The sequence below is a fragment of the Elaeis guineensis genome, chromosome 1 (genome assembly GCF_000442705.2).
Source record: "Elaeis guineensis isolate ETL-2024a chromosome 1, EG11, whole genome shotgun sequence".
Taxonomy (NCBI): domain Eukaryota; kingdom Viridiplantae; phylum Streptophyta; class Magnoliopsida; order Arecales; family Arecaceae; genus Elaeis; species Elaeis guineensis.
Genome location: NC_025993.2, coordinates 3,564,111 through 3,583,282, shown reverse-complemented (window position 1 = coordinate 3,583,282; position 19,172 = coordinate 3,564,111). Strand labels below are relative to the sequence as shown.

At 41.4% G+C, this 19,172-nt stretch overlaps 1 protein-coding gene and 1 non-coding gene across 20 annotated transcripts in view; both read right to left on the bottom strand.

Moving 5' to 3' along the window:
• Nucleotides 1-1,622: 1,622 nt before the first annotated feature.
• On the bottom strand, nt 1,623-3,133 carry LOC105034467 (uncharacterized protein At5g01610). The gene has a single exon (XR_012141283.1). It is a non-coding gene; the product is annotated as an uncharacterized protein At5g01610 (transcript).
• Nucleotides 3,134-4,928: 1,795 nt separating this feature from the next.
• Nucleotides 4,929-19,172, bottom strand: part of LOC105034417 (uncharacterized protein At5g08430) — a 60,335-nt gene continuing 46,091 nt past the window's right edge. For 10 of the 19 annotated variants that reach the window (XM_029262391.2, XM_029262393.2, XM_073256808.1 and 7 more), the window contains 3 exons: nt 8,001-8,048; nt 7,871-7,912; nt 4,929-5,626 (listed from right to left, as the gene is read on the bottom strand). In XM_029262391.2, the coding sequence (XP_029118224.2) occupies nt 5,235-5,626; nt 7,871-7,912; nt 8,001-8,048 (482 nt within the window). In that variant the 3' untranslated portion in view covers nt 4,929-5,234. Of the gene's footprint in view, nt 5,694-7,870; nt 7,913-8,000; nt 8,049-9,169; nt 9,335-19,172 lie in introns of all 19 variants that reach the window. The other 9 variants (XR_012141249.1, XR_012141257.1, XR_012141261.1 and 6 more) reach the window with 3 other exon arrangements.

The window sequence follows — 19,172 nt, the reverse complement described above, 5'->3', positions numbered from 1 at the left end:
TGTGAAAAATCGATGTTAGAAACCAAATCAGTGTGGCTCTTCCAGTTGCAATAGAGATGAAAGACTTAGAGTAGCAGAAATTGGATCTTTGGCACTTGTATATGGGTTTTCTTGTCAAAACTTGGACTCAGCAACAAAAATTGGCTCTGCATATCTAGCTAGCTTACATAAATTACAATAATAGACAGGGAACATTAGCCCTATGATTACTTATCAAAGCACATCATTCTGACAAAGCTATGTTTCTACCTGCCTGATTGTAACTCTTTGATTCTTTAACAATTCACAACCCCAAATGAACAATAACCTCCGATTTGTTTTGTATGGTCAGATTTTCATTTGAAGGTTGGTGGTTTTGAAGTCCTAGCCAGCTTTTTTCAAATGAACTGCTTGGTAAACCAACTTATAGCCACTAAAATGTGGGTCATGAGGTAAATAGGTTATCATAATATAAACCAATTAAATCTCAAAGTGATCCCAGATCTTCCTGATTATTTGGTAATAACAAAAATACCAAGCAACTGACATTCCAGTAAATTAACTCATACACAACTTGAATTTGCACACTTACCGATTATTGACTTTACAACAGATCATATCATTTTCTAAATACCTGAAAAAACTCATACAAAAAATATATACATCATTTCTTTTGGGGGGCACATAGATCTGAACCAAAAATAAATTGAATTCCTGCCCTCTTTGCTCCTTTTTTCCTTCGAGGGGAAGGAATTACGACGTTAACATAGGGTGGAAGAAAAACTTTAAAACTCGAAGATTAGATGGATGATTTAGTTCTATCCTAAGCGGGTAGATCCAATTATTGCCTTAAAGCAAAAGAGCTGGTATAATCTTCAAAATCTAAAATCTAGTGCACAAGTCCCCTATTTTCTTTCACTCTAATAAATCGCAACCATTCCATGTATGATCCAGGATATGTATGGTGAACAATATGTATGCCCTGCCTGCAACCCCTCTCTCATTCATTCAAGAAAAACAAAGTTAAGTTATAAGAAACCAAGTAAAACAAACTAAATTCATGAACCAAAAGAGAGAAGATAAAGGAATATTAAGAACATATACCAAATTTCCCTTGGCACACTGAAATCCAAATCAAATGAGACCTCTCAAAGAATAAAAGTACACTAACATCAGATGCAACCATCAGGCCTCTTTACTAATCCTGCTGTTTCTGGCGTATGGCAAATTTAATTGTCTATCAACATGAAATCAATGTTACAATTCAGAAAATGTAATAGCAAAGGTCCTTATGACCAAAACCATATTAACAAGACCAGTTCTCATTGTTCAGCTAACCACATTCTCATTGCAAAAGAGGAAAAGAGAATACAAATCCCAACTTAAAAATTCTGAATATAGTGACACATACAAGAGACACCCAGCATCCACCTTCCAGTCAAAGGAGACCCAACAAAGCTTAAGATGATGATTGATTTCAACAAAAGAAACTCATTTCCATCAAACCCAAACTTCAATATTTCTGCCTCTTTATAATTCAACAACCACCATCAAAAAACCTAGCTGTAATTAAACATTCAAGAAGTAGATAGTTCCAATGTATATCCAATCCATCCATCCATCAAAACCCAATACAATAAAGGTAAATAAAAAGGAGAGATGAGTTCTTCCATTGAATCTCAAACAGATGAATACTAAGTCAACAGTTTGCAGTATAACTTTAATAACAAGAGCGTAACAACAATGGATATGGAGCACATAATCTTTAATCAATTCGATATCCAAACAGCAATAATAACAATTACACCATCCTCCATGAAATCCCCAACCTACAATGTAAACAATACAAAGGACAAGAGCAGAGAGAAGGCAAAGATCAGCACCAACAGTGATGGCCTAAGAATCTGCTACCAGGGCAGCGGCAGTGATGCAATCAAATCCGCAGCGGCATTTCGGGCACTCTTCAAAGTTGGAGAGGGGGAAGGATGCAGAGAGTGGACCAACATAGAAATTTAGATCTCCTCCACTCCTCACCACTCCATTGATTCCAAACCACATAAGAACGACCTTAACGTTTACCCCTCTCAAACTGGTGAGCGAGCCAGATTCCACCTTCCCTGTGATCTTCTTTTGGTACTTCAACAAGTAGCCACCATCCACCTTGAACTCACAGTCTTCGCTCAGAAACACCTCAAAACTTCCATCTTGGTTCAGTGTATAGCTCTGCACGCCCTCTGGGAGGATCCCCTTGGGAAAACTGAACCTCTCCAGCATCTCATAGGCCGACGGGGCGTCGGAGACGGGCGTCGGAGACCAGGGCCTCTCCGAATGAGAGCGAAAGGGAAGAAATCAGGAGGAAGACCAATAGAGTTTTGGAGGTTGGCATCATGGAAAGGTGGGATTTTTTTCAAGGAGGAACGGATTGGGTATGGTTAGGTTTTCTTATCAACCCTTCTATTTCTTCTGGTTGGAATGGGAAAAAAGGGAAAAGAACCGATGGGTTTTTCTCAAAGGTGGGATTTTTCTTGTTGGATGGGATCGGGGATGGTATGGATTTTCGAGAAAAAGGTGAGACTTTCCCTGTGAACCAACGCTTTTGGTGGAATTCTGATTGGAAACGAATGGAAACTGGTCTGTTTATGTCAAAGGTGGGATCTTTTTCATACGAGGAAATTGATGATGGAATAGGTTGCTAGAAAATGGTAAGAAGGTTTCGTCTTGGGAAGTATCATGAAGGATTTCGGGGCTTCTGTGATGGGAGAGGGGTTCTTCTCTACCCTTCTCCTTTGGTACTTGGATATGAGGAAGAAATGGTAACTTTCCGTCAAAGATGGGAATTTTTTTCTTTGTTTTTTGATTAAAGAATTGTGATTGAATGGGCAACTAGGAAATGCTGAATGATCGGGTCTATTCGGCGAGGGAGGGCGTCCGCAGGTTGGAACTCGATGGTTTATAATAAGAATTGAGAGTTTTTCACAGAGGATGGATGTCTTTGATGCGAGGGGTGTTTGAGAGGAGAAATGGTGAGGTAACAGGGAATCCAATGGCCCTTTGGGTTAAAACTACAAGATCATAGTAGGGGATCTTTTATGGAGAGAAAGGACAGGCCGTTCTAAATGTGAGACCGCTTAAAAAAAGATGGATAAAACGGTGTTTGTTCAACGAAAGTGGAGGGTGGAAGGAGACCGAGAAGGGATTCGGATAGAGACAGGCTGCAATGTTGGTACGTGTTGACGTCAGATATGGATAGTTTCTGAGATACGATGACAACAACTAGCGTAATTTACTAATGATTTCTTATGCGGTGTCAAAGGTTGGAGGTTGACATCTTTAGGGCATGTCACGCTTGATCGCAAGTTGCCGAGGGAGATGGCAAAGAAGTGCTTCAAACCAGCTTAGAAATGGTCCTCCTCTACCCGGTACTATGGCTATCATTAGGAACGAAATGATATGAGTAATATTCATCCAAATTTATTTTTTTATTTAAATTAATTTAAATATAAATAAAAATTTAAAAATTTAATTAATATTTATATCTAAATTTATAAAAAAAATATACATACAATATAGATAGACAACTATCTAATTCATATCTCAATATTCAAATTTATTTATAATTTATATAATAAATATAATACTTATTAATTTTAAAAAAAATATACAATCATATAAATATATTATTAACTTAATTTATCATCTATTTAATAATATCTTTAATTCTATAATCATAAAATTTAATTATTAATTTATATCTATAATTATATCCATATTTCAATATCTAAATTATATCCATATCCATTTGAAACAAATATGGATATAAACTTTTACATCGAAATAATATCTATATCCATATTTATATTAGTCAGATAAAATAAATATAATATAAATATATTAATATCCAATCTACCTCCGATTTGATTTCAACCCTAATTACTATGTTATCTATAGTTGGTGAGGGAGATTCAAAAAGTCAAAAACTGTATGTTTAGTTTTTTCTTTAGTTATTCTATTACTAATAATAGTTTGGATTATTGTTGCTGTATCCATGAGCAATGCCTTTCATCACATCTCTTTTCTGCAGTCCGGATTATTGTTGTAGAGTGGATTTGCAATTTTTAGAGTGTGCAAGTGAGCATACCTAAGAGCACCCATTAGTAACGAGAGATTCTAGCTTTGATCCTCAGATGATGCATCCCAAATCTCTAGATTCATGTAACCATAGTATGGGCCGGTCTCTCTTTCATTCCCTCTCTTATATAAAAAAAATGCAGATTAAGTGCTACCAATGTTATTGGAAGGGGTTTCTAATTAGAGAAACAAAGTAATCAAGTACAGTGAAGTGGGAAGTGATAATATAGATGGGGTATATCTAGATTTGAATAATAACCTAAAATTAGCATCAACCTCGCATGGCAACATGGTGAAATGAATGAAACTTTTAATGAAATTTATATACTATACCACAATGCCAGTATATCCTATCCATTAAGAGAATGTAGATTTTATTGCAGCCGCATTTTGCCTGAAATAGCTTGAGAAACATATTAACTGACAAGTCACAAAGGATGAGTGTAAAGTAAAGGCTGATCATCATACATTCACAGACTTTGGTAAGTCATACCTGGATTTATATGCTAATGTGAAGCATTTGCAGCTAGGATAAGTTATAGTTGTTCACCTAGTTTGATCTGCAAATCCATTTTCAGAATACGAGGAATGGGGTGTTATGAAAGCCATGCACTGAGATTTGGTCAGCCTCTTTGTTCTCTACAAACCTGGGAAATCAGTTTTGTTCCTAAAGTGACATCCAGGATTTGTGCACATCAGAAATTGTAAGCTGCAACTCAAGACAAGGAACAGAAGCAACATCCGAAAATGTAGAATACCCTGAAAATAAAGTGCTGACTTTATCAAAGAACTGACTGCAGATGAGTACCACCAGAACAATATTCAGCAGCAAAATTCTTTAAATTCCCTGTTTAACCTCCGCCCAGTCACATAATTCTTCAGGATGTGATGGAAACGAAATAAAGCTCAGATTAGACAACAGCAACAGCAAATTCTTCGGGGATTTAACAGTATATCATTGAATGGTATTTTTTTTTGCCATCACATGACTGCTTTTTACATGAACAAAATTCAACACTCATTTTTTGTATAGAGGAAATTGGGGAGAGCATTCTACAAAATGGGTGAGACAATTAATGATCTACGCCTTCAGATTCTGCATGTAAAAATAGTCAGCAATTATGACTTCAACGGAGGGCATCTATCAACAAGATCGCATCCTCTTTGGATTGACCTGCTCTCCACACTCTGAAGTCATCATCAAAGAAGCCTTCTTCCTTCCAGTATCTCAGCGAAGCCAATGCAAACGGTCCCTGTTCATTCCCTGAAGGGTCAATATAGTGCCATATTTTCTGCCTGTCAGAGATCACTGCTTCAACAATCTTATAGCAGGTATCTGTTGTTAATGGATCATTTTCCTTTAAGGCAGTTGAGCAGTCTTCTTCATCTTCATCTAAATCAATGATCGGTACATCTGCAGTCATCTGGTACCTTGGAATTTCTTTATCCTCTACAATTTCGATTATCTGGCTGGTTCTGCTGTTTTCATTTATTACACTCAACTTGAGTGGTTCACTTTCTGCAAAGAAGAGTGATGTCACTTCGAGTGAAAGGAATATACCTCTTCATCCATGGAACACAAATACCTAATGCAAACAATATGTCAATATGGAAAAGCGATAAATGCTTTCTTTCTGTATTCATGGTCCAAACTGTTATTCCATTAAATATGAGATATAAAGGGGGGATGGTGTTAAGCCAGCTTGCAACAGAAAATACAGTAATAATAGAAACAGTAATAGGAATAATGGAAACCCTCATGCAGTAAGAAGATGAAAGGAGAAAAACAAAAGGAAACTTGAAAGTATATGAATGGACTGATCAAAAGATAAGGAGGAAGGGAGGAGGTTAGCTTTTGTTGTTCCTGAATTAAGGCAGTGTTTTGAAGTTTCATTTATCACTTAGCCTGCTTATTTCGAACAGGCTGACAGGACTCCCACATTTAATTGGGTTTAACTCCAAAACAGAATTCCTAATAAAAGCCAGGATTTCTTGGAGAATCAATGGGTTTCATATGATCTTAAAGGTCGTGCATTAGTAGAGAATGAAACAGTAGGTGTGCTTTGTACCCTTTGATTGGCACTGCCTTTAGCATATTATTTTAGGATCCTTTTGACCGAGTTATAGCTCTGGACTTTTGTCTAATGTCCCGATAAAGTCATAGCTCTCAGGAATTACTAGAATAATTTAGACTCAGTTTTTGAGTGTTTTAGCTCTCTTTGTCTACAGAACCCCACAGTGACCAGAATTTTTTAAGTTCCTTCTTCACCTTTTTTTCAATTGTCAGCTTTTACTCTCTCCTTGGGAAGAAGGATTTCTGGACATTTTGTGTTTTGTGTTCCTAAAGCTAGAAGGTACCAGCAATCTGCTGATATGTTGATCCGCCCCAATCATTCAGTCCCCTTGCGTATGATACACTTCAATAATTTAAGATGTTTTCTGTCTCTTCTTTCAATAATATTATATGCACCTGATTCCTGCAGACCTACTTAAGAACTCCTAAGATGACAGCTTCTAAGTTATCAACTTCCTTCTATCTTTTCTGGTTAATTTCTAAACCACTTCTGTCTCTGAAGTAAACCAGTAACAACCTCGTTTACCTTAGACTTGTAAAACTAAGGCAGAATCCAACCATTTCTTGTAGATCCTTCCTTACTCTTTTGTTCCCAACATTTCAGTCTGAAATAGCTTTTTGTCAGCGAAGAAGTTCTAGGAAACCTAAAATTTATCCATGTTTTTCACCAGACCTGTAAAAGCCTGAGTTAAATTTCAAGAGCCCTATAGCATAATCATATCTCCCAAACCAACTAATTCCATGAGGCTAATTACATACGAAGTCCAGACAACTCAAAACCACATACCATGTCCCTGTGGGATGTGTATTGGAAATCAATTTTCATAGGACGATTCTACCATGAAACAGAGTGGCTACAGCCATTTGGAACATCCTAGCCATAAGTAGCTTCCAAACTTGGGGTTGCATTGGAAACATATGTAATACTGACAGCATTTAACATGCTTTCTCCCTTTCATCAGCCAGCAAAAGATCTAATAACAATAATTAAACACCTAAAACACAAACTGCAGATGAGAAATGACAGAAAAAAAACAAATAGGTGCAAAGCTTGTGATTCATTTAAGTCATAAATCTCCATGACTTGGAATATCGGATTCCTTAACCTTTCAAGAGAGGCCCATGTGGATATGAAAATTGGGCATGCGCAATGCCAAAAAAATATTGACAATGCACAGAAAATATCTTGCTCATAAACAGTCCTAACAGATTAGAGAAATACAAGCACTTTGCATTTAAACTTCTTAGGCAGAAAATTCTATTCCCTGCTAGTTCAGTAACAGCACTTAATTTATTAAGATATCAACTCTATCAAATAAGAAAAGACGGCCATAAGAGCAATAAGAAGCTAGAAAAAGAAGTATCTAATAACTGACGCAAACTGAAGCCATGACATACTTTAGAATTTAAACAGAATCTCCAAAGAAATAAACCAGATGAACAACAATATATGCAGTCATCAGATGGAAGATCCAGTCCCTATCAGTGAACTTCAAGCTCCAAGGATACCAACTGCTAAGCTGGATTCACAAGCTAAATTTTCCAACATTAACTAAGCAATACCCATTTCTACGTGACTAGACATCTGATATGGAATACCGCATGCTTGATAGGATACTGCATTTATATGCACTTCTAAACAAGAAAATAAGTCCGAAACGTTGATCAAGAATTATGTAGGAGTTCCACCTATAACAAGCTGTCCAGAGACTTTTGGTGCAGCTCCCATCCCTATCATGTCAAGCATAGCAGCTTTTAGATTCTTGAATGGAAAAGATTTATTAACCATGGAAAAAAAAAGAAGCTGAGTCATAAGAACCTTCAACTTCTTCATTATTAGCTGTCTCATTGGAAGAAGCTTCATTCCCTGCCAAATCACATATAACAATTTCGGAAGGCAGATTTGAGAGTGAACAAAGCAATACTAACTACAGAGTCTTTTGAACATAGCCAAATTAGAGATAGAGAGAGAGAGACCCCAAAGCAGATTAGAAAGAATCAGGTGAGCCAGTTACTATACAACAAATATTGTTCAGTTTCAAGCAAAGTAATCTCAAGTAATTTGGCTGGGTGAATGAGAAAATTACTAGCATTCCCTTAGTAGTCAGTCTAATTATTCTTCCACAAAATAAAAAGGAAAAAGAAAAGTACAACATTTTCATATGGAATGATAATTCCTTGCATAATGTAAGAACTGTCTAGAAACTATGGAAAACTGACGGTCGGTCCAAGAGTGGCAAATAACAAAAGAACATAAGGATTTAACTGAAATGACTAGATGTAAAAAACAACAAAGGTAACATCCGTGCGGCTGTAAAACTAAAATAATTAGAAAATGAAATAACACATGCACATGTTCCATCAGAAACCAAAATGATCCATAAAAGAATTGACATCCCAAGATGAAGTAGAGAGTAGTGTGTAAGACATGAGAAAAGAAATTATTTAATTTGAAGGAAGAAATGACTTGAAACTAAAAAGCAATAGTAGCTTACTGAAAGGTTGATGCAGCCAGAACAAAATCTAACAAACTTAAGGTTTATATACAAAGTGTTTGAACTTAGTTTGAATAAGTAAATTCATATAACTTGGCAAATGTTCTGGTTTTTCTTCTGCAGCAATCTCACAGAAGGCAGCTTCATTTCCTGATATACCAGAGCAACAGTTTAAAGTTCAAAGACATTGTGCAATTCTCTTTTTCTATAATATTCATATCAAAAGTGCATGAAGCAATAATTGTTTCCTTCCCAAAGTTCCAATGCCCAACCATCAAAATCATATAGAGACACATGAAGTAGTAAACTTTTACACAAAATGTAGAACAGAACTCCCGCACGACAGGCCAAAATGTCTCCTTTATCTCGTGCCTGAGCTACCAATATGCAGTTGCTAAGACTCTAGCATGGTCTTCTTAGTGCAAACACACCAAGTTGCCCAGTGCAATTGTTTCACCCACATAGGGTTCTGATACTGGGAGGAAAATTTCACCTCAGTTTAGCCGGTGTATGGATGCCTCAGACATGGCTGACCTTAAGTCTTGACCGATCCAAGGTGCTTCCCAACCAACCCGAGCCGGCATTCTTAATAAGTTTTGCTTTTGAACTGCTATCTAAATTGCGCAGGCTGGAGAATCCCGTGATTATCAGCAACAACCTGCCACGAGTAAATAAGCAGGAGATAACAAACATATCTCACCAGATAAAGCAGGAGATAACAAACATATCGTGCCCGATAAGGTAAAGAATAATAGCCTGATTCTCCTTCCTCCTCACGGTACCTCAACCTCTGCCTATAAATAGAGGCCTATAGGGAACCTTTCCTCAGGTATGCTCTCAACTCTCCCTCGCTCACTTATTCTCCTTTATTCCCGATTTTTCTGATTTGAGTGTTGAAGGATCCTCGCCGGAGCCAACTCCGATTAGGAACTTATTTTACAGATTTTGCCGTCACTACGCTAAGCATCTGCCGCCCTTTTCCAACCAAGCCGATCCAAATCAAAAAACAGCGGCAACATATTGGCACCAGAGGAAGGGCCAAGCCCACTCACAAGAAGCAAGCATCCTATCGGCATGGCACCATGCAAAAGAACTTCGTCGTGCCGTTCCAATGCCACTACCTCAAGATCGATCGAGGTTTCCACCAATGCTCAAACATCAATGCAACAATCGGAAGCACCGTCTCCATCCTCCCAATCGACGGTGGGGTGGCCCCTGACTAGTTTAATCTGCTTGTCCAACAAGTGCAGATGCTTGCTGCGACAGTTCAAGTGATGCAGCAGGCCAACACAGCACCTCAAAAGGCGCCTTAGCTAACACCACCTTAGGCTCCTCTGCATAACCCGTAATGGGAGAAGCAAAGTTGGCTTAGCCAACTCAAAAACCCCAACCAAGAAAGAAGACAATCCCCTACTCCGCAATCCGACACCACCCTAGACTGATCTCCATCCTGGCACTCAAAAGCCTACACCGCCTAAGATGCGACGTGGACCGAAAACTTCAGGAGATGAACCGGCGAATTGATGTGCTGCGCAACCAAGCCCCGATTCAAGATGGTGAGCTCAACTTCAATGCCGATCCACCCTTTAACACAAAGATCATGCAGGAGCCAATCCCCAACAACTTCAAAATGCCACAGTTGAGGCCTACGACTGCTAGACTGACCCAGAGACCACCTCAAGAGCTTCAAAGCCTTGATGCTCTTGCATAGGGCCAAGAACAGGATCCTGTGCAAAGCTTTCCCTTCTATCTTGTGGAAAGCAGCGTGATATTGATACTCCAACTTGAAACTGAACTCTATCCATTCCTTTGAGCAACTCAACCGATCATTCGCAACGAACTTCGTCAGCAGCCGAAGGTGGCACCATGGATCAGACTCTTTGGTGAACATCAAACAGAGGGAAGAAGAGTCCTTCCAAGCTTACTTGAGCCGCTTCAATGCGGCCACTCTTGAGGTACACAGCCTTGACCAGTCAGTCGCAATGTCTATCCTAAAGGGCGGGCTCTAAAAGTGTCATTCCTCTTCTCGCTAGAGAAAAAATATCCAAAGGACTTTGCCAAGATGCTAGCTCGAGTGCAGAAGTATGCCAATGCAAGGAAGCTTACGAGCTACATGGTACCTCATTTAAGGCAAGAGCCGAGAAGAGGGAGAAGGATGAAGACAAGAGGGCTCACTAAGGCGAGAAGAATGCCGAAGGGGTTTGCGACGATCTAAGAACTCACCTCGGAATCGATGATCCAAAACCTCAACTTAGAAGCCGACAACAGATGACTCCTTCCAGAGGTCGGTGAAACACATCACCACCAAGAAGATTGACTAATTATGCCCCTTTGAATGCCCTTAGGGCACAGATAATGATGGAAATAAAAGAGCAGCTACCAAGAGCAAGGAGAATGCAGGCCCGACCAACCCGACGTGACCCAAATAAATAATTGATGATCCAAAACCCCACCCTTAGAAGCTGACGACAGATGACTCCTCCCAGAGGTCGGCGAAACACATCACCACCAAGAAGATTGACTAATTATGCCCCTTTGAATGCCCCTAGGGCACAGATAATGATGGAAATAAAAGAGCAGCTACCAAGAGCAAGAAGAATGCAAGCCCCGCCAACCCGACGTGACCCAAATAAATATTGCCTATATCATTGTGACTACAGCCACAACACCGAAGAATGTATTCAGCTGCAAGATAATATCGAGGAGTTCATCCAACATGGGCGACTAGACAGATTCCTGAGGTGCAGAGGGAGCAGTGATGACGCTTTGCCTAAATTACCTCGTCTACTTGAACCACCTCGGCAAGAACCTATGGGAAACCTACCTACTGCCAGGGTGATAAACACCATCACTGGGGTAGTTCGGCGACCTATCAAAAAGCTCAGCAATGCCGACCACAAGGCAAAAGCTCAAAGAAGTTATCACCTTTTTCAAGAAAGATGCTCAACGAGTCCAGTCTTCACATAATAATACGATAGTTGTAGCCCTTAATATTGCAAATTATGATGTATGCATCTAATATATATATATATATATGTGTGTGTGTGTGTGTGTGTGTAGAGGCTTCTCAAGGGAGAAGCGTCCGTTTGACACATGGGGTGTTCGAAAAGAAAGAGAGAGCCACGTGGAAAAAAAACAGCATGTAAGCTTCCTTGTTCACCCACTTTGTAGCTTATGCGAAGATCTTGGGATCTTCCTTGGCATCTTGGGCAGGGTGGAAACAAGCCCAGGAAGTGCATCCTCGAAGCCAGCCACCACGGCACCTCCACCTTGAACCTAAAAATATTCTTTCTAGGAGTCAAAAACGACGACGATGGCGAAGAGGACAAGGAAGAGCTCCACCTGGCAAGGGGGCGAGGAGCGGTTGGGGGTGGCGGGGGAAGTGATGCCATGATCGAGCCCTAAGAGGATAGTCTTAAGGAGAGCGGAGTAGGTGCCAGATCCATCCTCGCGGCCGCCGTCATAGGAGGGGGCCAGGGTGGGGCAGTGGCACAGAGAAGAGGTTGAAGAGGGCGAATCTAATATACGGAGGCCTCACGAAGTGGATGGGTCAACGGAGGCTTGCAGTGGTAGGAAGGGGGACCAATGGAGGGCATGGGCGATGGAGCCAACATTTAAGAGATCAAGGAGGCTGAGGAAGTCGGTGGCATTGGCGGTGGTGAGGGAAGGGGAAAGGGTGAGGGAATCGCCAGCGGGAAAGGTCTCGATGGCTACAAAGACGATGAGGCTGGACTTGCCTGTGCTAGGGTCACCGATGACGACGACGCGGATGCTAGTGCGACCACCGATGCTTGCAGTGTTGGTCGCCATGGGAGGAAGGGGACAAGGGGCGGTGATCGTTGACGCCGCAGTGGGAGTGGAGAGGAGGGTTTAAAGAGAGCCTTTATATTTTTTATTTCTTTCTATGTGGTTGATTTTTCTTTTATTGAGTCGAAGTTAGAGTTTATTTTTTTAGCATTTGGTTGACTGGCTATTGACTTTTCCCTCTATGGGAGATTATATTTGTGGCTCATGGAAATCTTTACATTCTATGTATCATGGGTGGCAAGGAAAACATAGAGTTGTGTTGTAGTTATCTGCAAAATGGCCTTTTGGATTTGGTACGTTATTGAAGTGCAATGTTGTCATGGGATCTTAGTTACTTTGTTGAGGAGATATTGGAGTATGTTTAGAATTGAATCAGCCATTGCTTGATTTGTTAGCCATACCGACATTTTAGTTTTTGACCAAAGTTACTCTATAGATGCATCATTAGAGTGATTTTGAATCGACCATTTTTTTTTAGTTGGCTGTTTTGGAGTGATTCCATGGGAAAGGAGAGTACCTGAGGGAGATCAGAGGGAAAACTTGAGGAAAACATAGGAAAAATTAACGAAAACTGTCACATCCCATGCATCGCATGGGGTTATAAGCTAGTGTTAAGGTAGATAATGAAAGCTCAGCCGACATACTGTTTTACGATGCTTTCTCTCAAATGGATCTCACCTCGGATGGGCGAGGGAAGCTTGACTCACCACTAGTAGGGTTTTCTGGAAATGTCATACCCGTTGAAGGGTAATCACACTGCTAGTCACGGCAAATCAGATATCCCAACAAGCCACGATGCAACTCGCCTTGCTGGTCATCAAAGTCTCTTTAGCATATAATGCAATCCAGACGACTATGATTAAATGCACTCTGAGCCATGGTCTCAACATACCATTTGCTGGTAAAGTTTCTATGAAAGTGGTGAAATTTGAGGAGATCAAGACCTTAGCGCGACCATAAAAGAATTCTAAAGTGATGGTGGATCAGCGGAACATAGATCCTGGATATCAACCCATCAAACAGAAGAATGGAGTTCTACCCCGGAGTAGCAGAAGCAATCATAGAGGGAGTGAACAAGCTCGTCAACATTGGGTTCATTAGGAAAGTGACCTATCTGGATTGCCTCGCGAACATGGTCCTTGTGAAGAAGACGAACAAGAAGTAGAGAATCTGCAGAGATTTCATTGACCTAAACAAGATGTGCCTGAAGGACAGCTACCCACTACCTTGAATCAACTAGCTGGTGGATACCACCTCAGGACACAAGCTTCGAACCTTCATGGATGTCTTATCCAGCTACAATCAAATCCGAATGGCATTTGAAGACGAATGCTTTTACCACTGACCAAGGTCTATTTTGTTATAAGATCACACCCTTCGGCCTAAAGAATATAGGTGTGACCTACCAATGATTGATGAATAAGATGTTCAAAGATCAGATCAGCAAAAATATAGAGGTATATATAGATGATATGCTGGTTAAGAGCCGAGACTCGGGTGATCACATCGACAATCTCAGGGAGATCTTTTCCATCTCTCGAAAGTTTCAAATAAAGCTGAATCTGACCGAGTGTACTTTCGGAGTCATCTCGAAGAAATTCCTCAGATTTGTATCTCACGGTGAGGCATCGAGACTAACCTCGAGAGGATCTGAGCCATGCAAAAGATGAACCTACCAAAATTGATAGAGGTCCAACAACTCATCGATAAGGTAGCTATTTTTAACTGATTTGTCTTCAGATCAGTCGAACGATGTCTCGCCTTCTTCAAGACCCTCAAACAACCTAAAGACTTCTGATGGACCAAGTGCCAGAAAGCATTCGATGAGCTGAAGAGTTACCTCAGTTCGCCCCCACTTCTCAGCAAGCCGAGCCAAACAAGGAGCTATACCTCTACTTAGCAGTCTCATTTGCAACAATAAGCTCAATCCTTGTTCGTGAAGGATCCAAAAGTTAATCTACTACATCAGTAAGGTTCTTGCCGATGCAGAGACTAGATATTCCAGTCTTGAAAAGATAGTCTTTGCGCTCGTCACCTTGGCGAGGAAGCTTCGTCCCCATTTCCAAACCCACACCATGATGCTCCTTACTGACCAGCCTCTAAAAATGATACTCCACCAGCCAAATGCCTCGAGTCGGATAGGCAAGTGGACCATTAAACTCTCGAAATTTGATATAAAGTTTCGGCCCCAGCCTTCTATCAAGGCATAGGTACTCGCAGACTTTAACCTGAAGCGTACGATCCTCAAGGAAGGACCTATAGAGCCCAACCCAAAGAAAAAAGTGAAGACCTTTGGACCATACATATGGATGGATCATCTAGCTCGATTGGATCAGAAGGGTTGATCCTCATCACTCGAAAGGGAATGTCGCTAAATATGTCCTGCACTTTGGATTCCCAACCACTAATAATGAAGCAGAGTACAGAGCTATAGCCATAGGGTTTAAACTAGCAAAAGAGCTAGGAGTGCAACGCTTGAGAGTCTACGGCGACTTGTAGCTTGTGATCGATCAGATCCATGGTAAATATGAAGCCCGAAAGGAGAACATAATAAAATATCTGTAGAAGGTGAAGGACTTAACCTCGATGTTTAAATATTTTGATATCCAACAGATCTCGAGATCGAAAAATTCTCACAACAACCTACTGTTGAAGCTTGCAGCCTCTGCACTGGTTGCCCACACAAGGAATCCTCTTTTGAAGTCTTGGAGAGGCCTAGCATCGAGGAGCCCACTTCGATGCTGCAGGTCGATGCCAAACTGAGCTGATCGATCCCCTAGTCCACTACCTCAAAGATGGGATGCTCTCGACTGGCCTAAAAGAACCTTAGAAGATAAGACATCAAACACCACATTGTGTCCTCTACGAGGACAAGCTATAAAAAAGATTGTTCTTCTTACCTTTTCTCAAGTGCCTGTGTCCATCTGGAGCCGACTATGCATTAAGAAAAGTACATGAAGAGATATGTGAAAATCATCTAGGCCCTAAGGGCAGAACCATGGCCTACGAGATACTTCGAGAGAGGTATTACTAGTCGACCTTACAACATGATGTAGCCTAGTAAGAAGATGTGACCAAGTCAGTAGAAAGCCAATATTCAACAATGACCTACCGTGCCACTGACCTCTATTGGAGCACCTTGGCCCTTCGCACATTGGGGGATGGATATCCTCAAGCCATTCCTCCAAGCATCGAGCCAACAGAAATTTCTATTGGTCGCCATCAACTACTTCACCAAATGTGTTGAGACCGAACCATTAGCTCACATTACCGAAGCCAGAGTAAGCGACGCGTCTGGAAGTCCATATGTCGGTTCGGCATTTACTAAGTACTGATCACAGACAACGACCGACAATTCAGCAATGCTTTATTTGCCAAATTTTGCAAAGAGCTGGGCATCACCCATCGTCTAACCTCGATAGGTCATCCTCAAGCTAATAGGGAGGCCGAGTTAACCAACTGAACTCTTTTGCAAGGCCTAAAGACAAGGTTGGATTGGGCCAATGGATCTTGAGCGGATGAGCTTCATCACATACTCTGGACCTATCGAACTATCCAATGAATTTCTACTGACGAAACTCCCTTCAACCTCGCCTTCAAGATGAAAGTTGTGATTCCTATCGAAATCGATATCCCATCACCTTGGGTAGAGAACTTTGACGAGCAAAGTAACTTGAAATAACTACAAGCAAATTTGGTTCTGCTCAAAGAAATCCAAGAACAAGCCAGAGTGAGGATGACAACATACCAATGCAAGGTGGCTCAATTCTATAATTCCCAGGTCAAAAGAAAAATGTTCAGAATCGACAATTTGGTGCTGCACCAAGCCAAGGTACTTCAGCCAGATGACCAAGGGAAGCTATCCCCCAATTGGAAAGGACCCTATCAAGTGGATAAGGTCATCATGGTCGGAACTTATCACTTAAAGCAACTCCATGGAACCCCATTACGTCGATCATGGAATTCGAAAAACCTATGGATATATTATCAATAATGTAATGGCCATTTTCTTCAATAAGTAAATTTCTTTCATTAACAAGCTTAACAAGATAAATTCATTTTCTAAATCTCATCCATGATTTGGGTCGAAGATCCTGAGCAACCAAAATGCCAAGGGTAACCCCATAAAAGGACCCTCAGATAACCCCTTATCCTTAGATGAGCTGAGCTAAAAATCTTGATCGTTCAAAAAGTGAGGCATAACCCCATAAAAGGATCCTTGGAAGCTCCAAAATCTTATCCATGACGACTTAGGCCGAAGACCTCAGGTGACCAAAAAGCGAGGGATAACTCCATAAAAGAACCCTCGGATAACCCCACCCCTAAGACAAGCTAAGCTGAAAGCCTTAGTCATTCGAGAAGCGAGGAAAAACCTCATAAGAGGACCCTTGGAAGCTCCAAAACCTTATCCGTGATGATTCGAGCTAAAGACCCTGCACAACCTAGAAGCAAGAAATAATCCCATAAGAGGACCCTCGAATAGCCCCTTATCCCTGATGGCGGAGCTAAAAATCTTAATCATTTGAGAAGCGATGGATAACCCCTTAAGAGGATCCTCGGAAGCTCCATATATCGGCAAAGCCAACTCAATCCACAAGCCTAAGACGAGCAAAGCAAAACACTTAACCGCCCAATGAACGAGGAAGGATAAACCACAATGGGAACCTCAGAAGTCCTGGACATCACCAATGCCAACTTGACTTAAAGCTGTCCTTCGTCTCTATTAAAGTTCGTGGACTTGATACCAAAACCTATATCGATTGCCGATCAGTATGGTATCGTACCATACCGGACTATATCATACCACATCAATAATAAAAAATTCAAAAAAATCCCATCCACCAGCACAAAAAAAAAACTAGACCGAACCGAATCAAACCAGCTTCGAACCATACCGAATTGGATCAAACCGCATGACATCGGACGGTTCGGGCCAATATCGTACTGAACCGATCGGTTCAATCTTGTTCAGCCCATTTTTCAAAAACCCAGTCTAAATCGGACCAGCTCCCCATTGGTATGGTTTGGTACGGGATGTACCGGCTGGTTTGGAATACCATAGTCTCAATGATCCAAGCTGAATGCCTCGAAAAGTTGAACGGAGAACCCCTTCAATAAGCTTGGAGCTATGACCCAAGTCGAGCCAAGCTGAAGGCCTTAAATTTTGCCAACAATGGTCAACCCCAAAAAGGAAAGTTTGGACAATTCGAATCTGACGACCTAATCTTCAAGCTTTAGGTCCGTTTTGGGATGTCCAACCAATGTGAAGGCTATGCCACGATCTCATTGACCTACGAATTGCCCGAGTAAGGATCCCAAACCTCCCTCACTTCAGCTAAGGTAACCTCCAAGCTATCTAAACCAACGATTCTTTCTGAGGATCAAAACTTGGAAATTTCCTTCTACTAAAGATTAATAGGTCAGTTCGACTTGCAAATTCGACAATTCATCCCAAGGATTAGAACTTAAGAATCTTTCTACTAACAAGTCAGCTCATCATACAACAAGGTTTGAATGAAAATGCATTCCATTAATATTACTCTGGTACAAAAGATCGGCCAATCCAAATTACAAAACAAAATAAAAAGACAAAACGAGGCAATTCTAAGCCTCGGGAGTAGTGGCATCCTCGGCTCGAAAGGGAGCATCCTCAGCAGCTAGAGTAGTGGCAGCATCGACGGTGGCGGTCTCGGGGTCGGGGCTTCAATAAGGACGTCGTTGTCCTCGTCCAAGAAAGAGAGGTCCAGCTCGAGGAAGCACTCATGGACCTTCAGCCGGCATAACTCCAGGCAATTGATGTAAGACTCCGCGGCATGGTTAGCCTTCTCCTCAATGAAGTCTTCAGAAGCTCAAAATGCCTCCACCACCCGACGAGCCGGCCTCTACCTCAAAGATCTTTTTCTCTGCCGTCTCAACCCTACAACAGCCTCAGCGACTTTCGATCTCGCCGACTTGGCCAACTTCATGAAACCTATCAGATAGTGGTCAAGCTATAAAAGAAAAGATCAGCCCTGAGAGGCAACGAAAAATAACAAAGGAGAAAGGTCGGAATGTTACTCGGATATAAGAATCCAGCGCATCCCTTTGCTAGGAATTAGAAACCGCTTCCTCCAGCTTCTTGGCATTGGCCAAAAGAAGAAACCTATGAACCAGGTAACGGGCGACCCACCAACTCTCCAGCACGAAGTCGGAGGATGGCCAAACTGAAAGAATTTACAATCCCTGCTCGATCGAAGCAGAGGTCAGCTCCAAGCTAGTATCCCCAAGGCAAGGAGATGACTCCAAAGGCCCCCTTCTCGGGGGGCAGGGGATGAAGATCGAAGCAATGTCGGGCCCTCAGTGGAGGGACCCAACCAGATAAGCGAGGACCATGTCAGTATAAGCAAATGAGCTCCCTACGGCCGGACAGCCCTGTGCCGGAATCGGGCCAGATCGACCCTCAAAAGCTTCAGCACGCGGGCGCTTCGATTGAGCCATGGTGGCACCCAAAGCCTTCTTCCTCTTTTGTGCCACCTTTCTGACTTTTCCAACTCCAACCTTATTTCTGCATCGAACCAAAGTTGGTCTAAAAAAAGAGGCAAAGAAGAAAGGAAAGAGAAAGCGGGGAAGATTGAGTCACCTAATGAGTCAGCCTAGCTTAACCCGATGTTAAAGTGTCTTCTCGATAAGCAACTCCTTAACTGGTGGGA